At 34.2% G+C, this 22731-nt stretch overlaps 1 protein-coding gene across 6 annotated transcripts in view; it reads left to right on the forward strand.

The window, feature by feature from the left end:
- Positions 1 to 22731, forward strand: part of LOC106460463 — a 176424-nt gene that overhangs the window by 146453 nt on the left and 7240 nt on the right. For all 6 annotated transcript variants that reach the window (XM_022387183.1, XM_022387181.1, XM_022387184.1 and 3 more), the window contains one exon: positions 15170 to 19278. In XM_022387183.1, coding sequence (XP_022242891.1) covers positions 15170 to 19278 — 4109 coding nt within the window. The remainder of the gene's footprint in view (positions 1 to 15169; positions 19279 to 22731) is intronic.

The following is a 22731-nucleotide window of genomic DNA, read 5'->3' on the forward strand; positions in this document are numbered from 1 at the left end:
ACCAAAGCAGTTGGAGAGTGCTGTTTGATGTGGAGGGTTTCTTTAATCCGTAATTCCAGGTCAGTATTAGACTTGCAGAGGATATAGAAATTTGATAGTATAGGTTGATGACCGGTTTCTTCACTATGTTGGCATATAGAGGAAACACAGGAGTTACTCAATTTTTTTTGCATTTTGATGGAAATTCCCATATGTTCATAGGCTCTGACTTTTAAATGGTGTTTGGTTTTGCCAATACAGGAGGCCTTACAGTCTCCACACGTGTAAAGATAGACAAGCCAGGAACAATAAGGAATGGGGAGGAGATCTTTAGTAGGGAAATTTTTTTTATGTGTGATGTGGATTTAAAACTAATCTTAAATCCACTTGACCAAGAATGCATTTAAGTTGATTTTTTAAATTTAAGCTTTGTTTGCCAGTATAGGGAAGACACGAATATATAGTATGGGTAGCAAACATAATATACCATACTTTTCCATCTCTGTTTTCAGGCTGTCCTGACATTCCCTAATTTTCAACTTTAAGACCAATTAAATTTATACACATGCATTGATCAAGGAGATCGGTAACTTTTCTCCCCTATAAAACACATGTACACAACCCTTGAAGAAAGATACAGTTTTGTTGGTCTAGATTGCACATGTTAAAAAACCTTGTTAATAATTGTCATTACAGATAAGACTCATTATCAATTAGATATGATACCATTTGAGATCATAAGTAAAAATACCCTTTAACAGTGACAAATTTGCAAATAGTTACACCGAGAATACTGTTTGAGAGAAATTAATATTTGCAATGTAGGTACTACATGACACATGAACAAATAATTCATAGTAATACAAACCCTTTAACTTGATGTAGAAACAACAATATTATGAAACAAAATTACCTTTGGACACAATCGAATTGAACAGAATACTTCAAATAAAATGAAAAATGACTTAGACCTTTGAACAATGAACTCATAATAATGGCAACTAATCACAGTAAAATAAACCTTTTAATACAGATAATAATTTCAGTTTCACAATAACATAATCTGTTTAATAATGAACTCCTAATTAAGGACAACTTTAATACAGATAATATGTTTAATTTAAGAATAAAATAATCCCTTTAACAAAGAAATAATAGTTACAAGAGACAAATACTTTTCAGTAACAAACACAAAAAGAATGCAAATGATATTAGCTTTAGAAAAATACAGTATAAATGTTTGATGTAATAAAACTACACACATAAAATAGACCTTTTATCATAAACACAATCTTAAGATCAAAAGGTGAAATAACCACTCAACAAAACACAGATAAAAAAAGAATGATACTGCAAGACAAGATTTTTAACCATTGTGACCAGTGAGCAGCTTTCCAGTGTTGAGTGCACACCTGCATATCAAATTGAAAAATCTAAGTAAAAATAGTAATACTATTTCAATAATTTTTTACTCAAAAATATTCAATAATTGATATTTTGTAACCTTGCCAAATCTTTTTAGTGTAATTTGCAAATGAAAATTAAAAAATGTTTTTAAACTTTGATACCTGTGCAGCTCTAAGGGATATTACCTATAAATAGTTCCCTTATAGATTTTTATAAAATTTTTCTGCCAACCCTGAAACTTATAAACTGTCATTCCTTAAAAATAGACTTATCCGTATTTTGTTTCTCACGTGTATTTTCTTTTCTGTCATTAATTCTGTTTCAACAGCCCTGTGTGGATAGGCTTTTATGGTGCCACAGTAACTGGGTTAGGCAGTAATTAAATCTTAGCTTTGAAACCAGATAAAACCAACAGCAAAAATTATTGGATACAAAAATACTTCTTGTCTATATACTTAAAATTGGAAATAAAGGGGGGTATGCAGTAATTTATGGTTTCTGAGAAAGCAACTAGCGGAACTTGTCACAGTGAAGAACAAAGGATTCTAATACAAGTTTTACAAAATACAGAAAAAACCCACAAACTTGGATATTTAGGATCAGTGAGTACAGTAAGCTAGGAGTTCTGTGATAACAAGCTATTCATGTGGCACAAAACTTTTTTATTTGTGTATATCAGTAAAGCTGTTGTTGTTCAAAAAACATATACAAGTCTCCTTAATTATCAACCCTATATGCAAGGATGAGGTCAAATTGCACATGGCATAACCTTTTACAGAGTACCAATCAACATGTTTTGTATTTGATGTCAAAGTTATCAACTATTAATTTCATCCCACATTGCTGGTTTAGCAATAGTTTATGATAATGGAGAGTAAGTACCAGATACAATATACAAGGATACCTGAAAAAAAACTATAGATATACATTTTACAGGCTCTAGTGGTTATGTAAATGCAATGTGCAAACTGTACGATGGACAGAAGTATTTTTGTTCTTCACATGAACTTTACCTTGCACCCTGAATTGTCAGAGTCTGAGTCAGACTGATGTCAGCAATTCACAGATATATCTTTAGTGCATATACTTCTGTAATATATTTTATTTTTTGTGTACATCAGACTTGTACATCTTACTTAAAGATTGCCACTTTTTTGTATAGATATAAATAGTAAATTTGGTAGTGTAGTTAACAATCCTTCTCCAATATGGGGTCAGTTGAACCTCATGCACATTCAGTTAAAACAAATCATAATTATTACATATATAGTTGGAAAAATATTGCTTATATCATAGGATATGAGTGCAAGTTGCTTGTCAACTGGTCAATGATTTTACTGTTCATTGGTATTTTATGTGGCTAAATACAGCTTCAGTAGGTAAAGATAAATAAGTATAAATAATTTTTGAAAATAAGCAAGTGGATGTTTATAATTAAGTTTTCTAATAAATAATATAAAAAATAATTCAGGTTTCTTTCTTTCATATTTTCCACTAGCTACTTTCATTGTATGCAAGAACTTTATATGAATAGATAAGAAAGTGAGTATGCTATTATTAGAACAACACAGACACAACAATTATAGTTTTTTTTGGAAAACTATTTGCTACATTTACAAGATTTTAGACATGCAATAAAATAAAGAACTGTAAGATGAAAGAGAGTATTTATGTTTGTTAAAATCAGCATTTGAAAACAGAATTTCCAAAAATCCAAATTAACAACCTAAACTGTACAAATGCTAAACCAAATTATGTAATTTTTTTATGCACAAATTAGATATAAAGTAGAAAGTTTGTACCAAACTTCATGCAATTTGATTAAACATTTTGAGGGTGAGAAACACAACTGAGATGTTGATAATATATACACATATAAAACACCACCCAATAAATTTTGTTAAATGCACAAAAATAAACCTTCATATATAAACAGTAATAAATAAGAAACATTAATGAACCAAGTAAAGTACAAATACACAAAAATAAAAATGCAGAGTTACCTGTAAAATATACAACAGTTACATTTATCTATACACATACCCAGAGTAGCAATCTTCCTTGTTCTCATCCTGACTCCATCAGCAGATCCTCCAATATAGCAGTTGTCTTTAAGTGGTATCTCTGATTATATTCTAAGCTTTTGCCAGGGCTCATTGTTATGTTGGGTGGGCAGGTCTTCATTGTAGCCAGCCTTCTTCCATATTATGTGTGTCCTGGGCCTCAATTTGTTAGGAGGCCATCTCCTGACAATGCTGCTTGACAATAGGGAACAGCTGCAAAGTGGGGTAGTTGGTGATTACTTTGGGGAATGTGATAAGGATTTCACTTTTTCCATTAGGGTTGGCTGGGGACCTCTTGTGCAGCATTGCCTTTGCTAATGTCAAGATAGAGGCTCCCTTCTCTTCAGTTATGCTGGTTGTCTGATCCTCATTCATGGTGAATTCTCACAGCAGTGGTGATGATGGGCCAGTCTGTCAAGTATGGCCAGCCACAGTGGTTGTTGCCTTGATGACATCCTTGTTGGTAATAGTTGCTGTGGAACAGGTTTTGTCTTACTGCGACCTCTTCCCAAGGCTGGTCGACCCTTGAGAGGATCCAAGCTTTTGAAGTGTTTTCTTAGGCTTTGGGATGTAATGATTCCACCAGATATGGGAAGACATCTGCCACTGTTAGTGTTTTGTGGTGGGACACTCTCTGACAGACCACTTCTGGAGCCACTCCCAGTATTTCCTAGATGGTTGTGTTGTTTGCTACTAAGCTGCTTGGAGGACTGGCTCTTCAGGAGTTGACATGGTGGTGGTTGCTGTTGCTTCCTCCATCACTGGAATGTTTGATGGTGGCTTGAACTCTACTGGAATTTCAATGGATGATGAGGGCTTTCTGGCCCTAGGAGACTTCAGGGTTAGCTCAACAATAGATGTAGTGAGATTTCTAATGTCAAATGCATCAGCAAGCAACTCATTTTCATTCATGGGTTTGACTGTAGTGGACTCTGGGAGTCCTAGAGCAAACTGTATATTCCAAGTCCTTGCTGAAAAGGAAGTCCTGGGCACAATGTTTCTCATCATAAGAGTTTTCCACAATGCATTGTAAGATACTTATGAGGTATCAACAAGAAGCAAATGGCTGACTGCTGACTATTTGGAGAAAGAGACAGCCAGAAGGGTCAAGAATATCATCTTGAATAACAAAATTCAAGATTAGAAATAATTCTGATTGATCAGAAAGTCAGCCACATGCTTAAGTTATAAAAAGGGTAATAACTACCTGATTACAACCATGCTTCTACAGGCTTCATGTGTACTCACACCTATGTTGCCTAGAAACAGTTAATACAGCTTACTTTCCAACTCATTTGCATTCCTTTCACTACCATCTTGTTGTTACATGAACAGAGCCCAAGTCCAATTGAAAAGGGATGGGGTCAAGACTGCAGAAATCCTGTTCCTACTTATAGCAGCTGACTTAGGCTAGCCACTATACAAGTGTCAACCTTCAACTTCTTATTGTTAGAATTCACTAACTCTTACATCTCTTTCTCAGGACTTTCTTCTAGATATTAGTTTAGTACTAGCCAGGTGTGATTTTCAAAGTCACAATATCCAAATTGAAACATTCTCTTACTAGCATTAATGAAATTAACAGGCATCACAAAATAAATAATCATGAGAAGAGTTCAGCCAAACTAAAACATGTGAGCTAAAAGTTTCATTCAATCAAGTTTAATATTCGTGCTATACAGTATTTGTAGAGCAGATGGAATTTCCTCACTTCACATGGAAAAATTGTATAGGTAGCATGCTCCATAAAACTCTTACCAATTGGTTAGTTTATGTTAGTGATTCTCTTGAAACATTGAATGATTTTTTGCCTCAGAATATCATTAAGAAAGCAAGGAATGGTACTTTCTTTCAGTCATTTAGTTTTCAACTATGTAACTACTCTAGATGCATGATAATCAAGCAGATATCACTTGATATCCACAGGATATCTTAAAAGAAATTCTGCTCAATAGCTCATAGAGCAAGGTTTGCTAGTCCCTTTCAGTTGTTGGTGACTCAACCTAACAACTATTCTAGTTGCTATTAATTGAGTATTAATCATACAATGTAGTGCATACATCATATTTTACAATACCACCTGATAGTTCAGAAAGCAAAGGTCGCAATGCCCTTTCACCTGAGTTTTTGAAATTATAGCTGTCATCTTCAGTTTTGCAAACTGGTGAACTAGGTATTACATCTACTAACTCTAACCATTCTAGCTTCTGAAGTAATAAAGTGCTCCATCTGATATCTTAAAAAGCAAGGAACACCACTTCCTTTGAGTGATTGAATTTTCAGTTACATACCCATCCTAGCTTATGAAATAACCAGCTGTTAACCCCCATGTTATCAATCAAGAGACCATCAGTGTTGGAGCTGTTCTCACATCTAATCAAGCATTTTATCCTCTTGCTTGTGACAGCTAAATAATTACCTTCAGTGCTTTCCTCCTGTTCGCTGAGTCAGTGTGTTATGAGATAGCATCCTTGGTTTCCTTTGACTCACCAGTTTTGATCTTTGATTCCAGTTTAAGCAAGTGCATGAGAGATTTGTCTATAATGCATGAATAGAACTTATCAATGTGTTCCATGTTCTTTTGCATGCCTAGCATCTGCTGTAACTCGTATATTAATGGACTGATCTGCCATAGTATGAGGTAAAGACCTCTCTAGCTGGAATTGAGCTGCTTCCATGCCACTGGCATGTAGAAAAGCCACATATTAGTCTCCATGCTGGTACGTGTGTTTCTTCACCATCTTGTTGTAACATTTATTCTGGCTTATTGTAGCCTTTCCTAGTTGATGATGTGCCAACTTGTATGCATCAACTAGCACAAACCTTAAACATGGTATACATTCTTGTGGACATTGTGGGATATCCACTCTAGAGGAAAGACCATACGTCACATCAACATTGTGAGGATAAGGTGAAGTGCATGTCTTCACCACACTTAACACTACACAATTCAGAGGACAGTTGAATACTGAAATTAGCTCATTGATGCATGTGGGTCTCTTCTGGTGCTCTAAACAGGGTTATCCAATGTTCTGCCACCACATCAGGTATGAACTATGCTAAGCTTTTACCCAGTTTTGAAGTAGTTGATAATGACGACTGCGTACCAATGACCTCCTCCAGTCTTCAGAAGTAGACCAGAGATATTCATGGCTATCTTCTATAGAGAAGATCCAATATTTCTCTGCTAGTTTATCTTGTTTTGGTATTTTGACCTGCTATTTTTTGGGCTGCAGACACTGTGCCATATTTAATGTGTCCATTATAACGGCCATTGAACATTAACACATCTGCATGTTACACCTTGATGGCTTCCCGTCTTAGTGTTATGCAAAGTCTGGTGCTTAATAATGATTGGACATCACAAGTTCCTGCAGTTGCAATTGACTGTACAAATGCAATAGCTTACATACATCCATGTATTTGATGATCTTCACCTCGCATAGGAAGGAGCATCCACACTAGATATGGATTTTTCAGTTTCTCTTCCTGGAACTTTTAAAGTGTTAATCATGGTATCCATACACTAATGGAATCTTCTATTGTATGCTCTGATGCTGCTATGTCAGAAGTAATTTTGACTCCCACACATTTTCCAGGGCTATCGTTCAATGAATGGACAGGGTTTCACCATATGGTGAAAGTGTGCTTTGGCATCTTTTGTTTTATGGCTCTGTGCAATGTAATACCATAAAGTCATTTTCTTGCAACATTGTTATCCAACATGCCATTATCCCTTCTGGACTTTTTTAAAGTTCATTAGCCATTTCAGCAAAGCATGATCCACCTGGACAGCGGACCTTCTACCATACTAGTATAGTCGATATTGTTTTTTGAAGACTACAGCTGCAAACAGTTCTTTCCTCATCATATATTATGTGCTTTATGGAGCCAGGAGCTTTCACCTACCATGTACAATTACACATCCTATTCCATCCTGCAACTGCAAGAACTCTGCTTCAATTCCATTATCACTGGTATTGGTGTCCAATAATAACAATATGGATCCTTCACTTCAGGGACAGGAATGCCTGTCCACATTCCTTGCTTCATTCAAAGTGCACCTCAATTTTAGTGAGAATAAACAATGGTGCTGTAATCTGACCATGAACCATCAGTAATACCACACAAAACCAAGGAAACTGTGGACTACTTGTTTGGGCATAGGGTGATGCAAGTCTCACATCACTGCTGTTTTAGAAGGTTCTGTTCCTACTCCATCTCAATCTATAATGTATCCAAGAAATTTCACTTCTGTGTGCAATAGCACACATCTTACTGATGAAGCCCACCTTTTTTATCCATTGGAATATTATTCTCAGCTGAAAACTTGAATGTGTGACCAAACATCAAGACATTGTTGACATAGCCCAGGTATCTCTCCTTTTGTAGCTGTATTACACCTCTTGAAAATTGTAGGCACTTTACACAGGCTGAATGGCATGATGCGAAACTATTGAAAGTAGTCTTAGGTCTGCTCTCATCATCTGGTTGGACTTACCAGTATCCAGATGCCAAGTCTAAAGTGTTGAACCAATGGGAACCTTCCAATGTGTCCAAACATTTATCTTTTCATGACAAGTGAAAGGTGTCAATGTATGTTACCACCCTCATGTGTCCAAAATAAACATAGAACCTGGGCATACCTTACATCTTTCTGACAGTCATTACTGGGGATGACCAAGTACTCTCTGTAGATTGTATGATCCCATTCTTTAGTATCTGGTATATCCCAGCACTGGCTATGTTCATAGTGTTCCAGTGAAGGTGGTGTGGTGGTTGCTTGATAAGGCGTGTGTTGCCTTTTACTATGTGATGACAAGTTATTGTTGTTCAATTCAGTTGCCCATCTGTTCCCACTAACTATTCAACCAACAAGCCACTGAGTTGCTCTCACTGCATTGGGTCCAAATTGCAAAGTTGTCAACCAGTAATTTCTGATGTTTATGCAGCCATATACATGCTCTCTGATATGCTGTGGTTTATATAACCCTAGCATTACTGCTAGCCTCTGTTACTTCCACTGTGCTAGTAACCTTTCCAGTAAGAAGTTGAATAAATGATCACCCATAACTAATTCAACCTGTTTTCTGGAAAAGAAACAGTGCATTTCATGTGTGGGCTTTGTAACTGGTGCAGTAGATCTCATCTGTTGTAAACCATGGAATGCCACTTGAGTTGCTATGATTCCTTCTGCCATATACATTCATGTAGTCTACTGTTCCTGGTGGGCTCAGTCTAACTAACATGAGATAACTCTCCCACAGAACATCAATTCACTGTTTTTAAGGCAAAACTGTCAATTTCTGTAATGTCTACCCCAAGCATGCCAATGCCAGATCCAAGGTTGGAAATGATTACCTTCATTCTATCAGTGACATTTCTTAAAAAGAACAAGAAATCCACCATCCTCTATATCTACTCTATCACAATATGCCAGAATGATGCCAGTCTCCAATGGTCAGAGTGGTTGTCTCATGTGGAAGGTTTGATATATTATGATGTCTATCAGTATTGTGGCTGATCCTGTATCAACTAGGAACTAGATCTCTTACTCTTGTACCCTTACAAGTATGTACCAAGCTCCAAAGAGTTCTGGACTGAACACCAAACTTTTTGGCACAAGTTATCTGCTTCATTCCTCAAAGTTTAGTTAATTTTCTGGATTTGTAGCCACGAGTTGAAACTGATAGCCTTTCTTACTCTGCGTAGTTAACCTGTGGTATGGCTCAAGCTCAGCATGGTGTAGACACCCCAGTAAGATGGTCTGTCTAAAGTATAGCCACAGCAGCTGCAACTGCAAGCTTCTTCCTCTCCTGTGATTAGTTCAAAGTTACTGCTTTGTACATTTTCACAACAGAAACTGCCTTTGTAAAGGTAAGTCTCATCATTTCAAGTCCCTCAACAAACTTGTCCATGAGGACACCCTGTAGAGGCCATTGCCAGCTACACCTTCCCATGCAAACCCTCATACATCATATGTTTAGGCAGCAAAGCACTCAGTAGCACTCCTCTTTTTAGGCTTGAACTTTATCTTACAGATTGCTTGATTTTTTACTGGATTGAACCATCAATGCAACTCATCAATGGCCGTATTCGAGTCTCATAGTTGTGCCTTGCTCAAGTGCTCATTGGAGTCTATAACTAGACTTTTCTTGCTCATAATCAGGCATTGACTGCCTTCTCCTAAGACCAACCTTTTCAAGCAGTTACTTGTCTGAAGTGCTTTAGGAAATGGTCTAGATTCTTTTTTTTTTTTTGCTGCACCTTTGAACATTGAGAGCAGAATCTCCATTGCCTCACTCACAAAGATCTGTGATTTTGGTGAAAGCTTCTCCCTTATGGGTTTTCTGCCAACATCTAATTCAGGCACCATCAATGTCACAGGTATAGTGCAGCAGACATATTCAAAGAACTCCAACCCTTGGGCAAAGAACTGATCCCTGATCCTGGGCATCAGCTCAACAAGTTGCTCCTGGCAGCTTATTCATTTGCCTTATGCAACCCCATCTCTCTGCATAATGCATGGTAATCCTAGCTTGGAGAGGCTCATAGCTACTCTATGGTATTCAATCTTTATCATATCTGTTTCTCCTGCCAATGAAACAGTCCTGACTGGCAATTTTATCCACCAGTGGCACTTATAGTTTTTTTGGCCCTTCTCAGTTGGTTTTAACCAGAGCTGGAATTGGGTTGTTCAAGCTGGTGAATCTGTGAGAGTAATGCTAGCTATCAGTATCTTTAGTGAATCTATTAATTGTTTGGTAGTTTATTTAAATTTTGAAAATGTAATTTAGTATGATCATACTGTGATAATGATTATATACATCTGATAATATTTTTAGTAACTGTATTAAAATTCATAAGTTTATTAGGTAAGTTCCTTCCCAGCAGGTGATACCATATTGTAGAATTGAGTCAAACCAAGCATAATAACTTTTTTCATTTCATTCTCAGATAAATAATGTTTTAAATAGTAATACCTTATTGATGATATCATATGTTTTCTATACATTTAAACAAAATAAATTATTATTAAACAACCTCCTTATGTATTTTAAAATCATTATTTACTTTTTATGACCTCATTATCAGACTTCCCATTACAGATTAATACTAAACCATCTGCAAAACTTATTTCTCCGTTAAATTTAATTTCACAGAAATCACTTAAATATAATAGACACAGTAATGGACTCACAACTAATCCTTGGGGAACACCAGCAGTTAAGTTCATTTCATCACTCATAACATTATTTATTTTAACAGTTTCTTTTCTGCTTAATGTATGTGATTTAAACCCACATAAAACAGTACCTGTTATTCTAATTTCATCAAGTTTTTTGAATAAAACTTTTAGTGAAAATGTGTATAAAATTTTTGATAAATCTAAAAAAAAAGCATGTTATTTTATCATCATTAATTAGTTGATTTAATCTGTTAATCACTATAATTAGTGCATCTTCTGTGTTCACATTTTGCAATATCCAAATCGACACTTTAAAAAACTTATTGAATCTAAACATTTTATTATTCTATTTTTAAGAATTTTTGGAATGACTGCTAACAAAACAGTTGGTCTGTAATTATTCAAATAACTTCTCCACTTCTCTTGAATTGGGCCTTGCATGGCCTGGTGGTTAGAGTGCGAGTCTTGGGTTTGAATCCCCATCACACTGAACATGCTCTCCCTTTAAGCCGTGGGAGCATTATAATGTGATGGCCAATCCTGCTATTCATTGGTAAAAGATTAGCCCAAGAGTTGACAGTGGGTGCTGTTGACTAGCTGCCTTCTGTCTAATCTGTCACTGCTAGATAAGGGACAGCTAGTGTGGATAGCCTACGTGTAGTTTTGTGCAAAATTCAAAACATGGCAAACCAAATCTTAAACTGAGCTCAATTCTCAGGGTTAACACTTGATCTGCCATTCAGGGTATGTCAGACATCAGCTGATCTTCCTTATTCTGTGGTTGTAAAGAGATTGAAGTCTTGTAGCATTGGAAAAAGTCCAACATCCAGGAAAGGACCTCTCCTAGACCCAAGAACTCTCTCTTCAGTGACTAACTTTTCCTCTGAGCTATAAGTGCTTCTACTTTCAGAAAATGCCATTCCCTTAAGAAAGAAACATTTCTTTAAATTCAGTAACACAAATCATGGGCAATACACACATCAGCAGAAAAAACAAAATCTTTGCAGTAGTGTCTTTTTTGGACATAGCACCAAAATGTTTCTCTTTCCTACTTACTCTTTGCTATTTTCAGTTGAAAGTTTCAACTGACTTAGTCAAAATAAAATAAAATAGGTCCACCATATAATTTGAAATTTGCCCACATAATATTTTAAAGCAATTCTGAATTTCTCCGAGTTTGTGCAAACAAAGAGATTGGACACAAAGTGAAAATAATCTTTATTTCTTATAAAACAACATTGCTACTTTAGCACAGAAGACAATAATCTTTACTGGAGAGTCGTACAAGTTAAAAATCTGCAAATTCTGTAAATCTCTAAATCTAATCTGTTTCAGTCTGAGAAAACATCACACTATATATTTAATACTATCATGTCATAGTTCCTCAAGGCAATTAGCCCTACCTATGTGACTGGTCATTTTCACTAGAGGGTAAGGGAAGTTGTAGTCTCAAAGTATCACCTGATTTACCAATGGAAATAGCTGCTCTCTACTTTCATATACTAGAAGCAACTTTATAACTATCTTCTCCAAAGAGAGATCAGGTGTTATCTCAAGGGAAGAACACACAACAATTGGTAGCTAGATTGAAAGTGACTCTCTTGAGCAGTTGTTATGTGAAGACTGCAAATATCTAAATTAAGTGAATTTCACATTAAAAAAAGGGTATAGCAAACAAGATGTTTAAAAATTAAAGATCTTAGTTATCAATATTATTTTAAACAATTAGCACTTGAGCAAATTACTTTGTAATCTTTATTCATTTTAAACAGTATTTTCAAATGGTTTCATGACGTGATGAGTAGGAGTACATTTCTCTGTCAGTTAGAAAGAAGCAAGTTAAGAGACCATTACAGGGAAAGACAGCAAGAAATCACAAAGTATAGATGGGCTCAAAGTTGTTCTCACATAAAATGTGTACAACATGAAGCAAATTTAACAAAACAAATTTGGTTAGAGCCTTGCAAGTTCATAATGAACAGCAAAATGTTCACATATAAAAGCTTACTTGTCTACAGATATAGTTTGTAATAAAAGGAAAGTAAGCGTTTGAACCCATTTATCCAACATCTCTTGAAGATTCTTCAACAAGAAAACTTGCTTTTACTAAATGAACTTCATTTTTCATTTTTTGACTGTCTGTTACATGATTTTTATATTTGAAAAAATAATTTTAAGCACCTTAGGAACCTTGTAAATACATTGTACAATTATTATTCTTCACTGATCTTAATTGTGATAAACAAACACAGTAAAGAACTGACTTCAAATCTGGAATTTCTTTTTGAAAACACAGGTTGAACATTGTATCACTTAAAAAAAGCAACAGTTTCTAAACATTTATAGCATCAAATGTTTGTTTGTTGTTAAGAGCAATGCTGCACATTGGTCTGCCTTAATTTTTGGACACTGTTATTCTCTATAAGAGCTAACCAACTGAAAGCTAGAGCTTCCAAAGTATTGTGTAAAGATAATAACCTAATGGCGAATTACTGCACTAAATGGTTCTAAGCCACGTCTAAAATTTTTTTTAACAGGATTCTTCATTTGACACTGTTTACTGAAGATAAAGAACCATATATGTAACTTGACTATTTACCAATGCAATACATGTAAGCAATACAATGAGCACCTAGGATTATAGGGTTCTAGCTTGCTCCTGACAACACCATTCCTCACCTCAGTTTATCACATTAGAACCATCTATTTAAATGTAAGAAATGTACATCAAGTAATGCAAGAATAAAGCATGACTTACATAAAAATGCCATGTCCTGTACATCTTGTTATAATTTCCAGTTGTATAAAATAACATACAAAGTACATTTTCTAACTACTGCAAGGTAATTATCACAGGCTGTGTGATATTAGTACTTTCATCTAAGCATACAGAATATGAACGGTAATTTGTAATTTTGTAAAAATTTGTAGCCTTAATTACATTTGAGATAGACAACTCCTTATACCCTATGCTGTACCAGAATGTACATGTATGACTATCACTTAACAAGTCTTTGAAACATTCTACAACCAAATATTAGAAGAGATCCTTAAGGAATGAAAACTTTGCAGTAGGAAAATTTTCTTAGAGTTTATATAAATTTACATTGCTTCCTTCACTATACAGCTTAATATATAAAATGTAGTATTACATACTGCAAACAAATAAAATAAAATTCAAAACACACACAAATGACTTTGTCTGAAAATACAGTTTTTTCTGATCTTAATGCTAGATAAGATTAATGTACCACAAGTGATACTCATATCAAATTGGAAACCAGATTCACAGAACACAATAAAAAAACTGTACCATGTTTTACACCATTGCAACTCAAAAAACCATAGTATATCTATTAAAAACACAGTAATTTTAAACATAAACAAACAAAAAATCAAAGAATCCATCTTAATTGAACAAAACAACCCTACTCTAAACCAACACCCTGGGGTGCTTAGATATCTCTGTGACCCCTTTGTTCCATACTGTATATTTATATATATCTGTGTCAGTGTAAATTACTTGAACCTGATGATGACAAAACCTTGTACATTTGCTGTTATGTTAAACTGACATTAAAGTTTTCTTCATTACTTATTCAAGGTGTCTCCAAGCATTATTATATATCCTAATTATGTGTATTTTTTTTTTAGTACTTCACAGTGTGCCCTACATTACAGCAAACACAATAACTTTTACAGAAAATCTGTGTGGATATTTCGTATATGTAAATAAAAAAAAGAGTATGACCAGGTTTATATATATAAACACATTTAAATCTAAAGATTTAGTTATCATATTATTTTGAAGTTTTCACTAATAAAACTGAGAGAGAAGATGTATAATTAGGAGTCCCATACAATCATAATGGCAATAAAGGGGTTATTGGAAACTTCTTAAGTGTGAGAGGCAAAGATTTGTAAGGCTAAAATAAGCTCTGAAATGCTTGTCTAATTTTTCAAGTAACTTAAGTAATTATATAAACAGGATTTTATATCTTCAAAAACACTTATTCAAAGTAATTTAAACTGATTTTGCTAATTTGTGTCACCAGTCAGCACTAAAAGTTTATCTCATTTTCTATTTGTTGTCTTATTTGTAGATATTGAGTCATTTTTGTTCTTTACTAATCATCCCGAGGCTAACCTTGATATATTTCAATTTCTGTTACCATCTTATAGAATTTTAAGCATGTTTTATAAGTATTTTTATATTTTCTGTGATAAAATTGCATAGAACTTAAATATTTAATGTATTGTATTAAAATAATTGGTTATATTTTTCCTTACAAAGGCTCCCAAACAATTACTCAACATACATAAAGTTCTTGAAAAGCCTTCCATGTATAAATGTATTTTCTATATACAACATTTTGTTCTTTTTCTTTTTTTCTTTATATGCTTAAAATTCTATTTCAAATTTTCACAATCATTACATTATTGCCTGTTAGATGTTTCTATAAGAAGTTTTTTCTTTGTATAATAATATAACAAGAATCATATTTGCTGAATTGTGTTTTGTATTTGTCAGAATTGGTGGATTGTAGAAAAAAATCTGCTTCAGAAAATGTGACACCTCATCATACCTCTGAACCTAAGGAAACATCTTCAATTGATACAAAAGAAATTCAAATTCATTCTCAGGCACAAGAATCCCACAGTATGTTAGCAGTGCAAAATGTTTCTTCTCTTCAATCACCAGAAGAAATTCCATTTTTTATAGATTCTGGGAGCATCACAGGTTCCACAGAAGGGAGTAATATTTCATCTGTGAATTTTTCAAAATATCTTCTTGAAAACGAATTAAAGAACCAACCAGTCTCTTCCAGTACTTACAGCATAACTCCTCTTCAGTATGAAGAATCAGTGGAAGATGTATCACATCCTAGTAGAACCCAAACTTCTGAAGAAAATTGTAGACTAACACCACACAAAGGAGTTAATATTGATTCTGATACAGTTGTTGATTTTAAAAATGATGAATATTCTGTTAAATCTCATTCATCAGTATTTAAAGAACATCAACATAACATGGTACTCCACAAAATCAACTTGTCTCATCTAGAGGAAAACAAAGAAGAAACGCAACTCCCCAATAAACAACAAGAATACCTTGAGAAGTCACAAGTAGATGTGATTGAAAAAACAGAGGAAACTTTGCTCTCCTCTTTTCATTATGAAGAAAAGAAAAACACAAAGCTTCCCAATAGAACTAAACCTTTGACTTCACATAATAGAGAAGAGAGAAAGAACTATTCACTCTCTCCTCAAGAAGAAAACAAAGAAAACTTTGATTTTAAATATGATTCAACATCATTATTACAGAAAGATAGCCAACATTCGAAATTATACAAATTGCCATCTCTTAAAGGAAAAAAAAGAGATGAACAAATCTGTGGAATGAAATATTTTGATGAGTCATGTCCATTTACCTTAAAAGATGTAAAGGGTGAAGACATGACTGTTGGAACTCATATATTGCATGTAGAAAAAAAAGATGCTAATCTCTCTTTCCTATCATCCCCTCAAAATGAAAACACAGAGAAAACATTTTATTCTTGTGATCAAGTACCATGTCTAGAGAGTAAAGATGAACATTTATTGAATTATTCAGCATCAATGCTTGAAAAAGAAGCAGAGGTTAATAAGTTATCTGATACTTCTCAAAATATATGTGAGCCAAATGTTTCAGAAACTATTCAGTTAAGTGCTAAGAATGAAAGAAAAATTGAAGATTTAGAGGACAGTAAACATCAGAAACACATAGAGAAAGCTGAATGTCTCAGGATGGCAACAGCAGAATCCCGAAGCAAGTCAGCTGCAGCTGAATTAAAACTGCAACATGCCGTAGAAGAGTTCAATAAAAAACAAGGACAGAAAAATGACAATTATATGGTAAAAGAAGGGCTGCAAACAACACAGTTAGAAGAAGTGAGTGTTAAGGAAAGCATTACATCACTGCTTGCACAGCAGAAAAATCAAGGAAATGATCCAGACATGAAACAGCAAAGTAAGAGAGCTTTGAATGAGAAGAAAGAAAAAAATGTAGCTTCTATACAAGAGCAGGTACAAAACATTGAAGTCTCTGATTTTCAAAATCAGCAGCAGATGAGACATTCTTTAAAGGAAAAGAAAACAATGTGGAATAATTACCCATCAGAACCTTACTCTGATTATTTAGGTACAGAAAGAATACAAGTGAAAAATAAGCAAACAGATATTGCAAACCTTGAACCTAAAAAAGATAACTTAAAGGATAAATATAAGATGCCATCACCAAGTTCAGTTAACTTGAAGCAGAAGGAACTTCAAAGTGACTGCATCAAAAGTGAGCAAAAAACTATTTTAAGAGGTGCTAAAAAAGAAATCCAAAAATATCCAGAAGGAGAATATATTACACCTCAAACAAGTTGTTCAGCATCACCAATTAAAATTAGCTGTGTTACAGATAATGCTAATGACAAAGAAAAAGTAAGCATCCATATATATACAGACAAAGAAAATGAACACAAAAGTAAAAACTATCTGTATGAAAATCAAGAAATGAAAGTATCAGATTTGACAGGTTTTAGCACTGATGGAGTTCAACTACGTCTTGGTCAATGTGAAGGCAAGTTAAAAAGAGAATCTGTAAACTTAAAATCTTTTGAAGATGTAATGAAACAAAGAAGGTCTTTAACTGACAGCAGTCTGAACAATGAGTTGAGTGAAAACTACAGGTCATCAGAAGGAGTAAAAAAATTATATCAGCGGGCAGCATCTGAAATTGCACCAGATACAGAGAAACAAGTTTCTCAGAAACGTTTGTCTGTTGAAATAATTCCATTTAATCAAAGAAATCAAAATCTACCATTATCTTCTGCTATAAAAGCAGAAATATACTTGGAAAAGGTATCTATAGAATCTTCAAATTCTGTCCACTCTGATACCAGTACATCAGATTTATCAGCTATTGACAGGAACATTTTAGTAGAAGACCCAGTGTCTTCAGTTCATAATCAGTTCAGTTCAGTTCCTCAGAAAACTGAGAGAGAGAGAAATGATGTAGTAAAAGATAATACACCCAAGACTGGAAAAACAGTAGATAATAATATTCTGACTCATGACACTGAAAAAACTGGTGCAGATGGTGTAAAAGATAATACTGTTAAATTTAATCAAAAAGTTTCTAATAATTCTTTGGCTAAAGAAACTGAGAATAATTCAGATGGTGTGAAGCATAACATAGCAAAATTTCAGAAAGTTGGTATCGCATATCACTGTGATAAAGAAAGAACTGTAAAGAATGAAGAAATTCATGGTGAGGAAAGAAATAATGAACATAAAGAACAACTAATACCATATCCAGTGAAAATCAAAGTTCAACGTAATGATTTGTCTAAAGAGAATTGTAAAAAGGATGCTTCAAAAGTGGATGAAGTAAACAGGAGAAAATCTCTGAAAGAAAAGGAAATTATTTCAGTAACTCAGCCTCTGTTTGAGGTTAGATTTCAGCCAAGAGGTCAAATGGATGTGCCAAAAGAAGTAATCATGTTGGATAGCAATGTGAGTAATGAGGGTTTGTCTAGGAGACAGTTTGATGATAAGGTGTTGCCAAAGGATAATAGTTTAAAAAGGAATAATTTACGACAACCATCTGAACAAAAACTGGCCACAGAATCAAATGTATCAGAAGAACCAAAATCCAGTGCCGTGAAGAATAACGATAAACCTGAACTATTTCAAGTATTTGCACGGCGGTCTCTCAAACAAAGAGGAAAGGACAAAGGACCATCTACTCATTTCGTTGAGCCAAGTATTATTAGCGGTGATGATCATAGCACAGTAATTTGCATTTCAGAGTCTACTTCCAGTGGTATTTCAGAAGAGGCACCTATAGACACCCAAGTCAAGCATGTTCATCTACCAGGGAATAAACAAGATGGGTCTCAAAATCAAAACATTACTGGATCTGTTGGCATGACAGACATCCAAGTCAAACACATGGATAAAAATGAAAAAAATTATAAAGTAAGAACAGACACCCAGAAACATTTCTCTGGATCATTGACACAAAATATCTTGAATACCACACAGTTTGAAGTGAAAGAAAAGTCTTATTCTTGGTATGGAACTCAGAAGCCAAATCTGTTTGGGATCACAGCTGACACTAAGAAGGTAAAAGAAGAGATGAAGGGAAGCAAAATTGAAACAAAGGCTATATCTCTTGAAGCTCAAACCCAGCAGCTTGAATTAACCTCAAATAAATCTGTATCAAAATTTGTTGATAGGAAACAAACCATTCCCAGGTCTATAGGTATGGCTGACTATGAGGCCAAACAAGTTGAGATAACGGGCAATAAAAGTGTATCGAAAGGAATCACTCAGAAACAAAAATTCATTGGATCTCCTACTTCAGAAAGAGTTCATCTTTTCCCTGTAATAGGAGAAGACAGAAAAGGATTGGGTTCTGGAGATCATCTGCAAACTTCTGTTGAAAGTCACACTGCGGGTTTTAAAGTGACAGAGCTAGGTACTACATGTAGAGATGGTGAAAAAGTTTCTCCATCTTGGCGTCAATTAGCTCAGCAGAGAAGAGAGCAACGAGAACAAAGAGAACAGGTGATGTTGGGATCCTCCACACAGCCTTTGGGAACAGAAGTAAGTATTTACTAATCAAAGTATTTTAAGAAATATCCTAAATTATTTATTTGAATTATATTAAAGAAATATTTTTCTTTCTTTTTTTCTGTTTAATAAAAAATATTTTTGTAGTTTGCCCGAGGCTAGTTTTATGAATTTGTTTTATGCTTTTAGAGTATATATATTTAGTAATTAACAGAATTGTATTTCTTTGTATAATAGAAATTATTTGGCACCAAAACTTACAGTAAGCCCATATAAAATACACTGTTTACACATTATTAATAGATCATCGTATTGCTTTGCACAGTAGACAAGTCCAGTTTTTAGTTAGATTCAAGGAATTTTATACTGATCCTATATTATTTTTGAGTTTCAAATTATAATGAACTGGACAAAAAAATTCCAAAGAAAGACCTTGTACGTGAGTGTAAGATAATGTTTGAATAAAATTTAGGCACAAGTTTCATTTCTGTTCTCTCCAGGTAGAGCTCTAACAACCCACGTTTTTCACTTTTTATGTTTACTGGTGGGCTATGCACTTTTTGAAAGAACATTATTTAAACTGATAAAGTTTTAACCTTTCTTCTAATGTGCCTTTCTTAAATTATGATATAATTTTGTTTGAAATGTTGAAAGGAGTCAGTGTAACAAGTTTAAAATAACCATATTTATTATTTGTTCATAAATTCAAATATTAAATTACAATAAGACACTTTTTAATTACCAGTGACAGTTCTTTAACATAATACATGTAGGAGTAGAGTCATACTAGTATAAAAACAGTATCTTCATGTGTCAGGACAAATATATCACAAAATTAGTATATTATAAATATTAAAAATGTATGCAGTATTAGTGGTTATGAAAAGTTTTACTTATCCACATGTAACATATGTATATATATATATATATATTATGTTTGTCAACTAGCTGCTTTCACATGGTTTTCTTTTATTACCAATAGATGATTCAGATATCTTCAAGGATTACATGTTTTTTTAAAATTAAGATATGATAATTTAAAAACTATTAACTTTCAGTTTTACTACATTCATAACAAAGCTAATCTAATGATGAAAACAAAATATTGTGGCTAATTTTCTAAACATATTTGAATGTTTTTGAGTTACTAGATAATAAAATTCAACTAGTAAAATATAATTTGTACATTTCTTATATACTTTACAGGGTAACTTTTACCATTTTCAGTTGTTTCTACATGTGAAAAATTGCTACCTTTCCAGCAAAAAGAAAAATCTAAAAACATGTAATTGTAAATAAAGTCAACCATTATTGAAATCACGAATCAGCACAGTATCATATAATATTGAGAAAACAAAACTTTAGTTAAAAACTAATTTAATACATTTATTGTCCTTTCATTATTGCTTCTTATATTTCTTGACTTGTCAAGGATCCAAGAGTACTACAGAATTTGTTTTTCCATCATCATAAAATGGAGTAACATTTTCTTTTTGAATACCATCATTATCAAAATAATTTTTTTCTGATTTATGGTTGACAGAAATAGGGCTGAAATACTATTTTGACAGACCTGTTATTAATAATCCTTAACGATAATGTGAAGAAAAACCATATACAGTCAAGATTAATTGTAATTACTTTTGTTAAACCTAAAAAGCATAATTACTTTGTTAACATGTAGCTTTTACACCATTGGTCTAGTCCTCATTTAGAGTTCTTGTCTTCTTCAGGAATCAAGTTTATCAGGGGCTTGTGCTTTATTTCTGCTTATGTCATTTCAATTTAGGTCACATCTAGGGATTGGCTCACCTTTGCCAGCAAAGTTCATTTTTGAAATGTCTCAACCTGGTGCTATTAGAAACAAACTTTGGCTGTTCTTGTGGACTCTTTGTGATATGATACTCTTCTTTATAGCAGCATGCATATTACTTCAGGATTGACTAAACTTCATGAAAATCTTTCTTTTTCATAGACATATGATTGAATCTTATTTTGCTAGTATTGATATATCATACCATCTTTTCCTCCTATCACTGAGTGACTTCAGTTTGAGATAGGGACATTGTCAGTGGTATTTTAAAAAGTTAATATACTGTTGCGTCAGCGAGGTCACGTGACTAGTATCATGCCACCCCTTTCTAGAAATATCCTGTTCCTTCAAGAATGCCCTAGCATTTACTAGATATGTGATAGTCTTGTATATATAAGACGTTCACAACGTGACGGGACAACAGAGGTAATGAGTAATTGAACTGCAGTCAGAGAGAATATTGTTAAGCACGTGAGAAGTTCATTGAGAATTATAACTTTTATTACAGAGCGACTGTTGAAATTAAGTGTATCGTAAAGTTGTAATCGGAACGAATAAACCAGTTTTATTTAAGAAAGAACTTGTGTCGCTAAAGTTTCGTCGGAACAAATTTACGGAAAATTAACTAACGAATGGAGACGTAACAAATTGGTGTCAGAGAGTGGGACAAAAAAAATGTAGACGAGAAGCGGCAAATCAAACTCCAGCTTAGCAGATTTGATGGCAGCAATACAAGAGCAGCGAAACAAACAAGAAGAACAAGAAGAGAAATTACAGCGGTTGCAATAAAACCTGCAACAGTGGCAGCTCGAACAGCAAAATAAACAAGAGAAATTACAGCAGTTGTTGGAGGAAAAAGAAAAGAAACAAGAAGAACGAGAAAAGAAACAAGAAGAATAAGAAGAGAAATTACAGCAGTGGTTGGAGGAAAAAGAAAAGAAACAAGAAGAAAGATTACAGCAGTGGTAAGAAAACCTGCAACAGTGGCAGCTCGAACAACAAAATAAACAAGAAGAGAAATTACAGCAGTTGTTAGAGGAGAAAGAAAATAAACAAGAAGAACGAGAAAAAACAAGAAGAGAGACTGCAGCTGTGACAACTGGAACAAGAAAGGAAACAAGAAGTACAAAAATGAAAAACATTAGTAAATTTAAAAGCGAATTAGATACGTTAAAGGATGATTTATTGTCTTTTACACAAGAAGGATACATTAACCATCGACTTAATCAGCCCCAGACAACGGCAAGCCCCTTCTAGACCCCGCAGCTCAACCCTAATGCAGACATCTTCAGTCCTGTTAGAAGTCACAGATATGAATGTCGGTACTAGGAGTGATTCAGTAAGAAGGAAACCACAGGAATACGATGGGAAAGCACCGTGGGAAGCATATAGAGCACATTTTGAGCTACTGGCAGAGATGAATGGATGGACAGAGGAGCAGAGAGCAGTATATCTGGCAACGAGCTTGAAAGGACAACCACTGGAAATACTTGGACAGTTGTCAGTAGACAACAGACACAACTATAGAGCACTGGTAGCGGCCCTAGAACTCTGGTACAGAACCCCAAATCAGTCAGAAGTCTACAGGGCTAGGTTTAAGACGAGAGTCTGTGATAAAGTGGAGAGCCTTCAAAAGCTGGCACAGGACTTGGAAAGCATGCCACACAAGGCAT

Source organism: Limulus polyphemus, unplaced genomic scaffold, assembly GCF_000517525.1.
Source record: "Limulus polyphemus unplaced genomic scaffold, Limulus_polyphemus-2.1.2 Scaffold775, whole genome shotgun sequence".
Lineage (NCBI taxonomy): Eukaryota > Metazoa > Arthropoda > Merostomata > Xiphosura > Limulidae > Limulus > Limulus polyphemus.